Source organism: Hevea brasiliensis, chromosome 18 (assembly GCF_030052815.1).
Source record: "Hevea brasiliensis isolate MT/VB/25A 57/8 chromosome 18, ASM3005281v1, whole genome shotgun sequence".
In the NCBI taxonomy this organism is placed as follows: Eukaryota; Viridiplantae; Streptophyta; class Magnoliopsida; order Malpighiales; family Euphorbiaceae; genus Hevea; species Hevea brasiliensis.
In genome coordinates, this window is record NC_079510.1 from 36,818,480 (window position 1) to 36,832,630 (window position 14,151).

The 14,151-nt window shown below is 33.6% G+C and overlaps 1 protein-coding gene and 1 pseudogene across 1 annotated transcript; one reads left to right on the forward strand and one right to left on the reverse strand.

Moving 5' to 3' along the window:
- Positions 1–266: 266 nt before the first annotated feature.
- On the reverse strand, positions 267–4,880 carry LOC110673049 (uncharacterized; annotated as a pseudogene).
- Positions 4,881–6,904: 2,024 nt separating this feature from the next.
- On the forward strand, positions 6,905–13,623 carry LOC110673063 (pescadillo homolog). Its single transcript, XM_021836068.2, has 13 exons — positions 6,905–7,049; positions 7,165–7,250; positions 8,130–8,378; positions 8,505–8,630; positions 8,774–8,858; positions 8,943–9,053; positions 9,439–9,532; positions 9,677–9,963; positions 10,696–10,803; positions 10,931–11,052; positions 11,955–12,174; positions 12,482–12,700; positions 13,301–13,623. Exons 1-13 carry the CDS (start codon positions 7,017–7,019, stop codon positions 13,385–13,387), a joined length of 1,827 nt encoding a protein of 608 aa, XP_021691760.2. The 5' UTR covers positions 6,905–7,016; the 3' UTR covers positions 13,388–13,623.
- Positions 13,624–14,151: the final 528 nt, after the last annotated feature.

Here is a 14,151-nt window from a genome sequence, read left to right on the forward strand (position 1 = left end):
AGTACTTATTGCAGGAATTGTGATAGAATTTGGGGAATCAATTTATGGCATACTTCATCTGAAGGATGCAAATAACCAGGAGCTTCTGCAAGACCCATCAATTCTGCATTCCTTAAAAGCCTTCTACATTCCTCAGTTGGAATTGCCATTATTCTCCTAATGGAAGATGGTGATGTTGAATTTGAACAGTAACTGCTTTGGACATTCCAAATGCGAACCTATCAAATAAAGAGTAGTTGAAGCAAATGAGATATACAATATACCATAGTTATTAAAGGCGCGCCTCAGGCTCCAGGCTCACAAGGCTCCAGTCCTAACGCCTCTATAGGAGAAAGGTAGGCAACATTTACCAGACCCTCGCCTTATGCGCCTAGGCGTGCGCCTTGTTCCAGGCGTAAGGCTAGAAAGGCGCGCCTTTTTCTTGTCTACATTCAGCGAGTACTTCCATTGACAAAAAGCACTACCTCCCAACTCGAAATTTGTTGATCTAGAAGTTTTCAAAATTAGATCGTTGGTGATAACTAGTCACCAAAATCTCATCAAACTAACATACTCAGGATTACAAACCTCTCATATTTTCATTATCAACACTACCACTTATTATCTTTTTCAAAAAAAAAAAGTTAATACTCCTTTAGTTCTTAAAGGTAAGGAAAATTATAAAGATATTGATTTTGAAGATGAATATTAAGAGGATGAAACTGTAGAAAAAGATGAAGATATAGTTATTTTATAATTTCTTAACTTTAGTTATGAAATATTAAAAGACTATTAAAGTTTTAATAATTTAGTACTTGAATGCTTATTGGTTATTATTATTTTTAGTTTTATGTTATTTGAAGTTTGATAGAATATTCATATATATTTTACTTTTTTTTTTCTTTTGCACCTCATCTCGCTAAGGCACGCACCTTCGCCTTGCGCCTTGCGCCTAGACTCCAGGACCCCTTGGCGCCTTAGTGCGTCTTGAGCCTTTAATAACTATGCAATATACAAGCACAGATATTAAGAAACGTTAGCGAGCATAAAGTGAAAATAAATATGAGAAGAATGCGGAATAGCATGAATCAAACTTCCAAAACATTGTTAAGCATGTTGTCTCTTAGATGATTCATCAATTTCAAAACTTTTTTAGGAGCATCATCTTACGTGAAATCATCTGAAGCAGTAGCTATCTTGCCATCTAATGGGTACCTGCGATGGATGTTTGTGGAAAATAGTTAGTATATAAAGGCAAAACATCCTTTATGAGAACTGCATGTGGCCTAAAAAGAATACCAATCTGCTACTGTAACTTCTCCATCATGGGTTTTCAATGTAATGGGATCTGTGTCAGGCTTGTTCACCTGGTTAGGCAAGCCATTCAAATTTTATATTTAGGACAAGACTAACACTGAACAAAAACCACATGAGAAAGAGACAAAACCTGCCATATGTAGGCATTTCCATCACTAGAGCCACTAAGAATTTGAGCTGCATCGGGACTGATTGCCTACTGCAAGTTGCATAATTCTTATTAATATATATGCCAATGAAGCATATCATTTGTCAACAGAGAACTTGATGCTTAAGCTGACAAAGTGAAAACATTATTTTGGAGCTCCTGTAGACCAACTGCATACCTTTACATAGAATGATTCAATCCGGCATCCAGAGAATGACTTTGGACCTTTTTCAAGCTGAAGCACATTATAAAAGTAGATACTGACAAAATAATAATTTTTTAAGATGCTCCAAATGATAACTAAATAAGTTTCGAACACACGCCCATCAAAACTGCAAAATACCTAGTATCCATGCATGAAGCTGTAAATAAAGACACCATTTGAATCCTGGGACAGGCGACATATACCATGTAATCTTCTCTCCTGAAATGAGAGTAGGGAAAAATAAAAAAGAGTCCATAAATCATTTATATGCCATAAATTTGAAGTTTGAATGAATTTTAGATCTATTCAACATTACCAACGGAATATTAAAGATGAAGATTGTAAATTGGCATCCATTGTTTGACTGAACACAGACCTTTTTGGTTGATGATTTAGGATGAGTACACGCCTGAGCGACCTGAGCCTTTAGATTTCTGGTATCCTAGAATTTTACAATGCTGAAATTAACATAACAGACACATGAAAAGAAGAAAAGTCAATACATGTTATTTCTACTAAGGAATTAAAATTCAGCTCAGACTACAGACACTTTTAAAGGGACCTGCCCACTGCTCCAGCAGTGGCAATGGAGATCCCATCTTTGAGATGAAGAACTGATGTAATGCTTATGGAAGCAGCCTGCAGAAAAATATTTCAGTGTTAGCAACATGAAGGATAATTCATAATTGGGTACAAAGAAACTCTATAACTGGACAAACCTTGTTCCATCTAACTCGCTTTGCTTGTGGTGAAAGATAAGCTCTTCTGGCCATGGCAGTTGAACTGGATGAAGCATAAGAAAAATAACATTGACCAAAACGGAGTGAAAGAGCAAAATGGGTCAAAAGAACTGACAGCTACATAAAACACAAGCACAATATTCTCAGTTGGATGAAACTGAAACAAAGAATGAATCTCACGTTATGCAAGCTTCACTGCATCTACTTTCAGAAGCAATCTTACATCTCAAGTCCCATATGGCAAAGGACCCATCTCTTGAACCAGAAACAAGAAGATCTGCAGGAAATAAGAGGAAACAATCATGTTGTTACAATACGAAGAAACTAGACTCTCAGGCTGATATAATGCACTTTAAAACAGCTACCAGAATTTGTCGGATGGGGATATATAGATTTAATGCTTCCGGTATGCCCCATCGAAATTCCAGTGCATTTCTGCTTCTGCGCATCCCATACCTTAATCTGTACAATGGCCCACGAAAGTGTAATTGGGTGAGTTCCGGATGCAAATATGGAATAATAAATTACAGAATTTAACATTCCCGCTGGAAACTCTACTTTCAGAAGTTTATCTTACAATGTTGAACTCACAGCAGTAATTAAAAGTTAATGGTTATCTGAACATCCTTTTTGAAATTCTGTAAGGCGTAACATATTCAATGGTTGTTTCACTAAGGAGTTGATTTGGATATAAATAAAAAATGTCTTCGGGCAAAATCAAACTGCATCTTATAACTTTGAAAGATGTCACCAGGCATATAGACTGATTCTATTAAATCTGTATTGCTCTATCATATCAGAAGTAGAATTCTTGTAGAGAATTTCATTAACCCGATCCTTTCCATAAACAAGCCAAATAAAGACGATTCCTAAATAATGTCAATTTAACCAGAAGCATAAAATTATGACGTAAAAGTAGTAGTCAAATACCAGAAAATCAATTTTAACTTTTGATTACTTACAGTTTGATCACCTGAAGCTGTGAGTAAGTTGGTATCTTCCTGAGAAATTTCAACACTTGCATTAGCATCAAGGAATATCAAATGCACTAGTTTTGGGTCCATATTTCTAATATATTGACCATTAAAAGCTAAATAGTAACCTCTCTTCTCACAAATTAAGCGCTGAGATTTTGGCTCTAACAATGCGGCAATATTTTAAGATCCAAAACACATTAAGTTGGTAGTTCTAGAAGAAGCTAACTTGTATCTTAACAAGCATAAATAGGAGCACAAGCAAAATGCAAATTGAAAACATTGCATTTTTAATTAACCTTGTGCAAAATTTCTGCTCTCCCTTCTACACACTGCATTGGCCAATTTGTGGCTGATTGGCCAGTTCTACAGAAGATGCAATCAACAGAATAATACTCACAGAGTCACAGTCATGCTAAGCCAATTTTTTTTTTAGTTGTTTATAGAATTTGTGCTCAAAACGCAAATCAGTAATGGGCTAATGGTACTAATTACAAAATGTCAAAAACCAAATAGCTATATTATTCTCATGACCTATCCAAACCAAGTATAAACCAGCTTAAATTCCATTATGATCCATTTGAATAAAGGAATATTTTGGAATGAACAGTTATTTGAATTTGACGTTTCCCAATTAAATGCAAATCCAAACAGAACTCCATTTCAAAAACACACCTACCCAAACCTACACTACTTAAAATAAAACTAAACCTTATTGCTGAAATATCTCTGATGGCATTGATCAGAATGTATTTTCAGTAGGTATCATAGCACGTAGATTTAAATCTCAAGGTACTACAATAATCAATATAACTAATAATTTATAACCAAAAGTGTTATTTCTAAGATGTGGCAATGTTAAGCACCTGATCCAGCATATATCAAATATGGCATTCTGATGACCCACCCAATCACTGATTCTTGAATTTTTATGCACGTATTCACCCAAACAGTTCAATACAAATTAAATCAGGATCCTTAGCGGAGTAAGCGAAAAAAACCTGAACATTCTTGATGAGATGCATAAGAAGGAAATTTTTCACGAGCATCAAATAAGCTCAAGTACCCAACCTCATCAGACACAGACAAAATTTGGGAATTTTTACTTGACAACAAAAATTAGAATTCCCTAATTCAGTAAATTGAAAAAGAAAAAAAAGACACGAGTTGTGAATTTTAATCGAAATGTATAGCAAAATTGTACCTTGTCAAAAGAAATGGCTAACGGAGGCGTCTTTTCACCATTGTGTTCACAGCCAGAGCTCCACATACAGCAAAATCAGACGCCTTAGCACCGAAACACGGCCGTTTTCGAACTGATTTAAAGGGGGAAAAAAAAAACCGTTAATCCAGAGAGACAGATAGAGAAGAAGAATGCGAAGAGGGACGGAGGTAGGGAGATCACCTCTGATCCGGTGAGTTCTCTGGACCTGATGCCTTGGAAGAAGGAATCCATGGGAACGATGATGAGAGAGAGCTGGTAACCGGTAAGAGGAGGTTTTGAAATGGTTTGATTGAGTTCATTTTGGCGCGACAGCGAACGCTGTCGTTTTAATCACGCGGGAAAATACTTTTTTTTTTCTCCGTGGTGGCTGTGTTCCTCTGATTTTTATAAAGAAACACGAAATGAAATCCTATTAATCTCGATAAATAAAATTAACACTGTGGATGGGAGGAAGCATTAGAAAATTGAGTTGATGGGTAAAAAAATTTATTTTGTCAATTTAAAAAAAAATCCTATTAAAAAAAGCATATTAATAAATGTAAAAATAATTTATAATAATAAATTTTTATTGTGATTATAAATTTATAATTGTTTTTATAATTTTTTTTTTGAAAACGTTAGATATTCATGAAAATTATTTTCTTCAAATTTAAATTTAATTAATATTATCAAAATATAAAATATCTAAACCCATCATAAATTTAAATAATATTATCCAAAAAAAAATATAAATTCGTCTAATTTTATATATTTTAATTAATATTTTATATAAAAAATTATTTTGATTAATAGTTTATATTTTAATAATTTAATAAAATATTTAAATTTTATTTTACAAAAAATAAAAAATATAAAAATTTATAAATATTATTATAAAAAATATATTTTTTATATTTAATTAAATATTTTTGTAAATAGATTCAAATAATTAATACCAATGTGTAAAATTTGAATCTGATCTAAACTCATCACAGATATTATTTTTTAAATTTAAATCCATCCAAAACCTGATTATATAATACACAAATCAATTTCATTAAGGTTTGATTAGATTAATTACCTATAAAAATTCAAATTGATATTACAATTTAATTTTAGCTTTCAATTCAATTATTAATAAAAAATAAAATAAAATCCAACTAAAACAATAAAAATAAATTAAATACAATTCAATTTTTACAGTAATTTTTTCATTTTATTTTTTGATTCGATTTGAAACCTAAAAACCGTGCAACCTCATATACCTTGCCATTGAATTTTCCATCTTTTTGAGCATTTCCATGGTTTTTTTTTTAAATAAAATACCACACCTCTTCAATTTTGAGGAAACCATTATTTTATATGTTTGTTAAACTTTATTTTTAGTTATATAATTACCATAATTATGACATTCAATTGCAATTATAATACTATAATATTTGGAATTTTGTAAAAATTTGCTTTGAAATGTCATGTTTTTATTTTGACAAGAATGCAAATCAACTTATCAACTTTAAGGAGGAGACAAAAACTTTTAGGTATTTCTTCTGATAAATTTTATTATATTTAAGACGAGTTTAAATTTAAAAAATAATATTATTATAAAATTTAAATAAATTTTAAATTTTATATATTAAATATTAATTATTTAATATTATTTATATTTATAATTTTTTTATGTTATTTGAAATAAATATATTTTTCTTTCTTTTTAAATAAATATAATTAAATATTATATAAAATATTTATTTTTTAATATAAATTATTAATAAAAATATATTTTATTTAAATTATTAATTAAAATGTAAAATGTTAAAGAATTTAAATATTAATTAACAATAATAATTAGATTTAACACAAATTCAAATATTATGTATAGTAATTACATTCAAATTTTAATATTTTTTTTGTTATACAATTTAATATTATATATAGTTTTTATTTTCATTTTTTATATTTACAAAATAATATATTTAATTTTAAATTATTATCTAACACATGTTATATTAAAATTATTTATATATTTAATTAAAGTTTAAGAACTTTTATGAGATAAATGAAAATTGAGGGATATTTATGATATAATTATTTAAATTAAAAAGTAGTAAGTGAAATTTGATTATAAGTTAAAATATATACTAATAATATGAATTTTAATGATTTCAAAATTTAAAAAAATTTTACGATATAAATTAAAATTAAAGGACATTATTAATATAATCAGCAAAACAAAGAGACTTAGAGTAAAATTAATCTAAAAATATACAATCACATATTATTTTCACAGACATCCAAACACTGCCAAAACCCAAAAGGAAAGATGCACCGACCCGACCCGTGATCATTGATTGGACCCAAATTACTTAAACCCTAAATCCCCTGCGCTTGTAGCCTCCTCCACCATTCTTTTCTATACCTGCGTGTGCTGTTGCTAAGCTTCTTTGCAGTCATGACGAGGAAGATTAAGCACTACAGACCTCCCGTAAGTTGGCTTTAAAGTCACAGCTATTAGTCCATAGATTTCTATTTTAGCTGTTAGCAATCTACATGCTTTCTTACGGTTTCTTCTTGATTTTTCTCTCTGATTTTTTCCACAGGGAAAGAAGAAGGAGGGTAACGCCGCCAGGTTCATCACCAGGTCACAAGCCGTCAAGCAGCTGCAGTGCAGTCTCACTCTCTTCAGGTATCCTTCTCTATTTCTTTATCTTTTCTCACATCACTTCTGTGCGTGTGCATTTTTGTATCAAACTAGGCGCGTTTTAAGTGTGTTTGTTTTAGGGTTTATGGGAAGTGACTGATTTGATCATAGCTTATTATATTGGTGTTGTTTTGAATCGAGCACGTTTGGCTGCTAGGAATGAATTTCATAAAGTATCTGAAATTATTTTCAAATCCACACTTGCCATGTTTGGAAGCTTAACAAATTCGTTTGGAATTCCATGTTTTTAATTCTGTGTTCCAAATTCTATCAGATTGGTAGGAGTAGCAAATGAATTTTGAAAAAGATATGTTTAAAAAATTTTCTCTTTTGCTTCTTTTTGTATGCATAAAATTTTCAGATACCAAATATTAGAATCATTTGACAGATGAATATTGTGAAGTTCAGTTGCAAATGAATGAATTCCATTGGCGATTGGTTTGAAGCTCAATGCAAAGAAAATGCAATGAAGTTTGAAATTCACTAGCGTTCTTAGTTGGAAAGCAAATCAGGAAGATGAATTAATGTCAGTCATGTTAAGTTGCTGAGTTCTGATGGGTTGGTTTTATATTTTTGCAATCAAATGCCCAATATGAAATTCTTCTTGTCCCACTTTTGTTGCATGGTGTCATGTTAGATTGAAGTCTGGGCGTGACTATTTAATTTGCTAACCAAGTGCCAATTGTCCATTAATGTATTTCCTCCTAGTTTTGTTGGCAATTGGATGGGATTTAACTGAAGTACTACCTTGCTCTTTTTCTTTCTTTTTCTTTCTTTCTTTTTTTCCAAATTTTATATTCTTGAAAAAGGTAGGAAATTTGTACAAAACTATTTGCTCATTGTGCTACTGTTTTAAAACTATAGGAAACTATGCATTCTCAAAGGCATATTCCCTCGGGAGCCAAAGAAGAAGGTCAAAGGAAATCACCACACTTACTATCATGTTAAGGATATTGCCTACCTTCAACATGAGCCACTACTTGAGAAGTTTAGAGAAATAAGGGCTTACCAGAGGAAGATAAAGAAAGCTTTGGCAAAGAAGGATAATGATCAGGCAATTCGTCTCCAAACTCGCCAACCTGCTCCCAGTTATGATGGGGCCATTCTACAAAGGTTTGCTTACTTCACAAGCACGCTCGCATGCATGGGTGCACAGAATGTGCCTACCCTTTATAATGTCATTTTTCATAGTTCATAGGAAGTCCATGTGAAATCTTTTTTTTTTGCCTGGTGTTTTAGGTATCCAAAGTTTGTTGATGCACTCAGGGACTTGGATGATTGTCTCACGATGGTGCACCTGTTTGCAGTATTACCTGCCTCAGAAAGGTTGAAAATTGAAGTGGAATGCATCCATAACTGTCGAAGGTGATACATCTTTTATGGATCAAAAGGGGGAAAAGTTAGTGGAGTGTAGTTTATGTGGTGTTGAGATGTGTAACGTTCTATCATGTGCCTTTTTATACCTTCCATACTTTAATATGATTTTTTTTTTAATTCAATTTTACTAGGTTGAGTCATGAATGGCAAGCTTACATTGTCCGTACTCATAAATTACGAAAGGTTTTTGTATCTGTAAAGGGCATATATTATCAGGTAGGCAAGTTCCTGTTTCTTGTTTCCTTTAACATGTATTGTCAATCATGTGGAACTCATTTGTTGCACTTCTAACCTCTGCAGGCTGAGGTTGAGGGTCAAAAGATCACATGGCTGACCCCTCATGCAATGCAGCAAGTTTTGCCAGATGATGTCAACTACAGTGTCATGCTAACTTTTTTGGAGCTTTACCAGGTCACATTTCAATGGATGCTCAAGTTTCTCTTTCTTGCTGCTATATGTTGCCTTGCAACTGTGTTGCCAGTGATATTTGATTCCTTATTTTGTTAACTTCACCCCATATAAATAAGAAGTAGAAATATGAAATTGACCAAAGATGGATAATAATCGAAATATGAAGTTGACCAAAGATGGATAAAAGTTGAAAGCCATCTCTTTTTGGATTGGTAATTCCTAGTGGTAATTTGTATATACACATTCCTAAACTGTAAAAATTGAAACAAGATAAGCTCAGCTACTGTTGAATGTTGATGATAATGATGTTCAATTGACTGATAATATTTACTCCATTTTATTGGTCTATCTTTAATTTTGCACTTAGTAGTTATTTTCGGTGCAGAATCTTCTCGGCTTTGTCAATTTTAGGCTTTATCATTTGATAAATGTGGAGTATCCTCCTATTCTTGATCCTCAGTTGGAAGCTTTAGCAGCAGGTATATGTTCTATGATTATGTATGTTTAAATTTCCATATTTTCTTTCAAAGTTATATTAAGGTGCAATCGTGTACTATTTATCTGCTAATGATAGTTCTTGCATATTGTGCTCCATGGTGAATGCTTTCTTGCTGATTCTGCAGGTCTTTATGCACTTTCAAGATACATTGATGCTCGCTCTAGCATGTCTGTGGAAGAACCTAAAGCTTCCAGTTCGTCATTACCCGATCAATTTAGGTCTCAGGTGGAAGTGACAGAAAACGAGGAGTCTGAAATAAGACTTGCCCAACTTCAGCATCAACTTCCTACCAATGAACCTGGTGCACTAATGCACCTTGTTCAGGATGCTGAGGGTGAAGATGAAGATGATGAAGATACAAAGGAGTGTAAGAAGCTGTTTAGGAACATGAAATTCTTCCTGAGTCGTGAGGTGAGTCTGATGGTTTATTGCTCAAAATCAATTGGTACAACTTTTGGGTGTCACTTATTGAGATTGGTAGCTAACGTACTGGTTCTGGGATTTGCCAATGTGTTGGGGTCAAGACCTGCTTCCATTGAGGTTGTGGAAAGGATTAGTGTAGACAACCATCCTTCCATATACCCTGCGGTTTATTTATATAGTTGCCATCATTCTGTATTGGAGTTTCCAAGTTGTCTTACACCTGCAGGTTAATATAGCTTTTATGCATCTCATCAAGGCTGTACTACAATCTTAATTGAGAACATCTATATGTTCCTGTAAGGCTGTACCTTCCGAACGTTGATGTTGCTTAGTTATGCACAGGTTATTAATATATCTGCAAACCTGGTTGAATTTTCTGATTTCAAAGTGTCGTCTCTTGTTAGAGGCCAACACTTTTACTATGCTTCTGTGGATGGTGGTATAGTTGAGGAATTTCTTGCAAAATAAAAATTTGCGGAGACTTTTATCATCTACCCACATTGGATGCCTATGTTCCAAATTGGTTTCCCACATTATTTTCAAGTGTCAAAGAATCTTCATTTTCATCTTATTGGCTGGTAGTTGATTTAAAATTAGTTTGAGCAGATGGCTTTCTGACAATGTCATAGTCATTTCATGTGATTGATTAATATGGTTATAATTCCTTATGCTTGTGCATTTCTGCTAGAAGATATAGTGATTGATAATATCTATGTTCAGGTTCCCAGAGAGTCCCTGCTTTTTGTCATTCCTGCTTTTGGTGGTGTTGTTTCTTGGGATGGAGATGGGGCTCCATTTAAGGAAGCTGAACAGAGCATTACTCATCAGGTTTGCTACTTAACCCACCAAATGCCCTTGGGCAAACAAGTGCTTTGCTTATGGACACTTGCACCCACCCATTTCTTGGGGAAATGTATAAAATCAAATTTGATTTGGGAGTGTTTTATCTTTGCAGATTGTTGATAGGCCAACCCAAGGTCATAAATACCTTTCAAGAGAATATGTTCAACCACAGTGGATTTATGATTGTATAAATGCCAGGATCATATTGCCGACTGAGGCTTATTTAGTGGGGAGGTAATCTTTAGGAATTGTAAAATTCATTTTCCCTTGTTTAGGTGTCCAACTGTTACCCATGCTTATAATATTCTGAAGAACAAATTTCTGTGGGCATCTGAATCTGATTATTTGACCACTAGGATCATTTATCAGTTTTATCTTTTAATAATAAATTCAGCCACTGGGTTTATGATTTTGTAAATGCAAGGATCAATTGCCAATTAGGGATTAATCAGTATAAAGGTAATTTGAGGAAATGCAAACTGTTTTGTGTTGTTTACCCATGCTTTGTTTCTGTGATTCAAAATTTTATCAATTATTAAACATTGAATGTGGGTTTCAGTTGCTATAAGTTGCAATAGATTCCATGCAAATCTATTTCCAAGGAAAACCTTTTGTGGGCATCCACATCTGGTGATATTGGCTACTCAAAATATTTGTCAATTTCATCTTTGAGCATAATTTGAACACATGGTTTGAGATTTCAATGAACTAACAAAGGAAGTTGTTAGTTTGTAAGAAGCATATGGAAAAATGAGCAAATAGATAATTGATTGGTGGATAAATCATAAAAAGAGTGCAAGTGCAGGCACAGGGTATTAAAGGATTCGAAAGAAGAGTTCAAGTGGTTGACTTTGATTGAAGTAAATTGAATCCTTGTTTTTTATTTTTTTATTTTTTGGTGGGTTCTCTGCCTGCTTGCATTTTTGTTTTAAGCTTTTCTCTTTGCATCTAGGATCTAATTCTTGTTACTCCTGCAATAATGCTTGCAGTCTTTTTTATTTGTCTTTTTGTGTTCTATTCATATAATGTACTTGGGCTGGCAGCCACTCTGCCACCTTTTGTTAGTTCTATTTTTTTTTTCCCTTATTGGGGAAAAAATTGGTTTATTGATGTTAACATTGTGGTTATGCCAACAGAATTCCACCACCACACCTATCGCCTTTTGTTGATAATGAGGTGGAAGGTTATGTTCCTGACTATGCAGAGACCATCAAGCGTTTGCAGGCTGCAGCCAGAAATGAAGTCCTTCCAATTCTAGGTGTAGGAAAGGAAGATCTAGATGATCCTCAGAATTTGTTGGTTGAAGGTTACATCAGTCGAACAGAGGCTATTGAAGCTGCTGAGAGGAAGCAGAAGGTATGTAGCTGTTGAATATTTAATTATGAAGTAGTAAGAACTGGATGTACAACACCGTTGAATAAGTGAATGCAGTTTTAATGCACATGTGTGTGTTAAATCTAATAGCTGGGCTCACTATGGGTGAAACCTTACCCTTATCTACATGTCCCTTCCATCCCCATCCCAATGAGATTTAAACCTAGACGTCCAAGTTATTTAGTTAATATTTGTTTTGTCCTTTCTTTCATTTTTATATGGATAAATGTTATCCAGTTCTCTTGTTTGCACATCTAGTTTCTTAGTGTTTGCATTTTGGACATTGCAGATGGAAGATCTTGAGAAGCAGCATCATGAAGAACTAAAAATGGAACTTCAGAATCTCCATTCTTCACCTGTGTCAAAGAAAATTAAGAAGAGCCCTGTTAAGGACACAGAGTCTAAGGAGGAGTCTCGCACTGACTTGCAGCAGTTTATTGAAGACAATGAAAGACGGGAAACATTGCTTATGCCTCGTAAAAAGAGGGGCCTTTATGAAGCTATCAAGGTGACTTTGATTACCCAATTATGCTCTTCTGGTCCTCTTTATGTCAGTCTAGTCCCATGCTATGCTATGGAAAAACATAATTTTACACCATGCCATCAAAAAATGTTGTGCTCTTGATTATGGTTAGTAAAAAGTGTATTCTATCTGTTCCTAACCCATAGTTATATAGCTTATAAAATGATTAAGCAAATTTTTCTGGCACTTCTTACTTATGAAAGTCATCCTCTACAACAACCCCAACACCCACCCCCCCCCCCCCCCCCCCAACAAAACCACCACCCAAAAAAAAAAAAGAAAAAAAAAAGAGTATTGAAATTGTAAAACATTAGCCTCTTGCCATTTACCGTACCATTTTTAATTTTCTTGACATGGTGCACTTTTAATGCCATTTTTTTGTAATGTTATCAGTTGGTAGAGTTTAGTATTTCAACCAACCAAGTGAATTTCTTTGTGCTTGATCTGATAATGCTGGTTGTGTAGGATCTCTCTTTGGTTTGTTCTTTAAGTCAGTTGATTGTGAATGCTTGTTCACTTGTGCATTCTTTGGGAAGTCTCTCTTGTGGTTGTGCTGATTTATGACATTGTTTGTTATTTATCCAGAAAAACAAGGAACGGAAGAATGCTCACGTTAACAAACTCAAGGAGCGAAAGAAAGCAATTGAAGCTCGGAAATCCGATAAGAATTGATTTGTCTAATGAATTCTTTACTTTGAAATTCTTGGCATACCAAACTTTAGCTTCTTTTTTAGCTAGTTCATGTGTTGTGCCATGTAAACTATTACTTAAGCATGTAGCAAGTATGACTTCGCCAATTAATGTTTTAATTGGCTTAAATTTTGCTAAAATATGTGCTATTTTTAAATTAGGATATGACATGTGAATTGCACCTTTTTTTTTTGTAAATAATTATTTAGTTTCTGAGATTTTACAATCTCTCAGTCTCCTTCCCCGACACCAAATACTCAAAGTTCCCCTAATATAATACCCCCCTTGATTTTGATTTAACTCATTTATTCACTAAAATAATCCTTCATTGTCCCAAAACCTGTCGTTAGTCTTCTTCATGGGGGCTTGGCTCTCTATTGCAAGCAAAGCGCACTGTATATAAAGAACACCATCTCTTGTCCCTATTAACAATTCACCTCTAAATTCTTTTTTTCTGTCACTTCATCTTCTCTTTCATAGTTTACCACGACTTATCGTCCAATTTCAACGATTTCGTTCTTTACAGGTTCTCCTTCATTACTTCTCCACTGCTGCTCTGTCTACGACTTCTTTCAATGCTAAGATCTCAGAGAGGAAAAGCAACCAATCTATCTTCATGGGGACCTTGACTTGTCTATTGTTGAAGCTAGAAGGTTGCCTAACATATTCGCACATGTTTCACTAATTGTGCCCCGTATTCCACAGCCGCCGTCCACTTCCACTGAGGAATCGTGACCGTCGTTTAG

Bases quoted from the DNA above. Each gene is read 5' to 3' on its own strand.
- LOC110673063 (XM_021836068.2), top strand. From the start codon at position 7,017: ATGACGAGGAAGATTAAGCACTACAGACCTCCC. The intron at 7,251-8,129 runs GTATCCTTCTCT...TTAAAACTATAG, and splicing joins TGCAGTCTCACTCTCTTCAG to GAAACTATGCATTCTCAAAG. The intron at 12,701-13,300 runs GTGACTTTGATT...TTATTTATCCAG, and splicing joins GCCTTTATGAAGCTATCAAG to AAAAACAAGGAACGGAAGAA.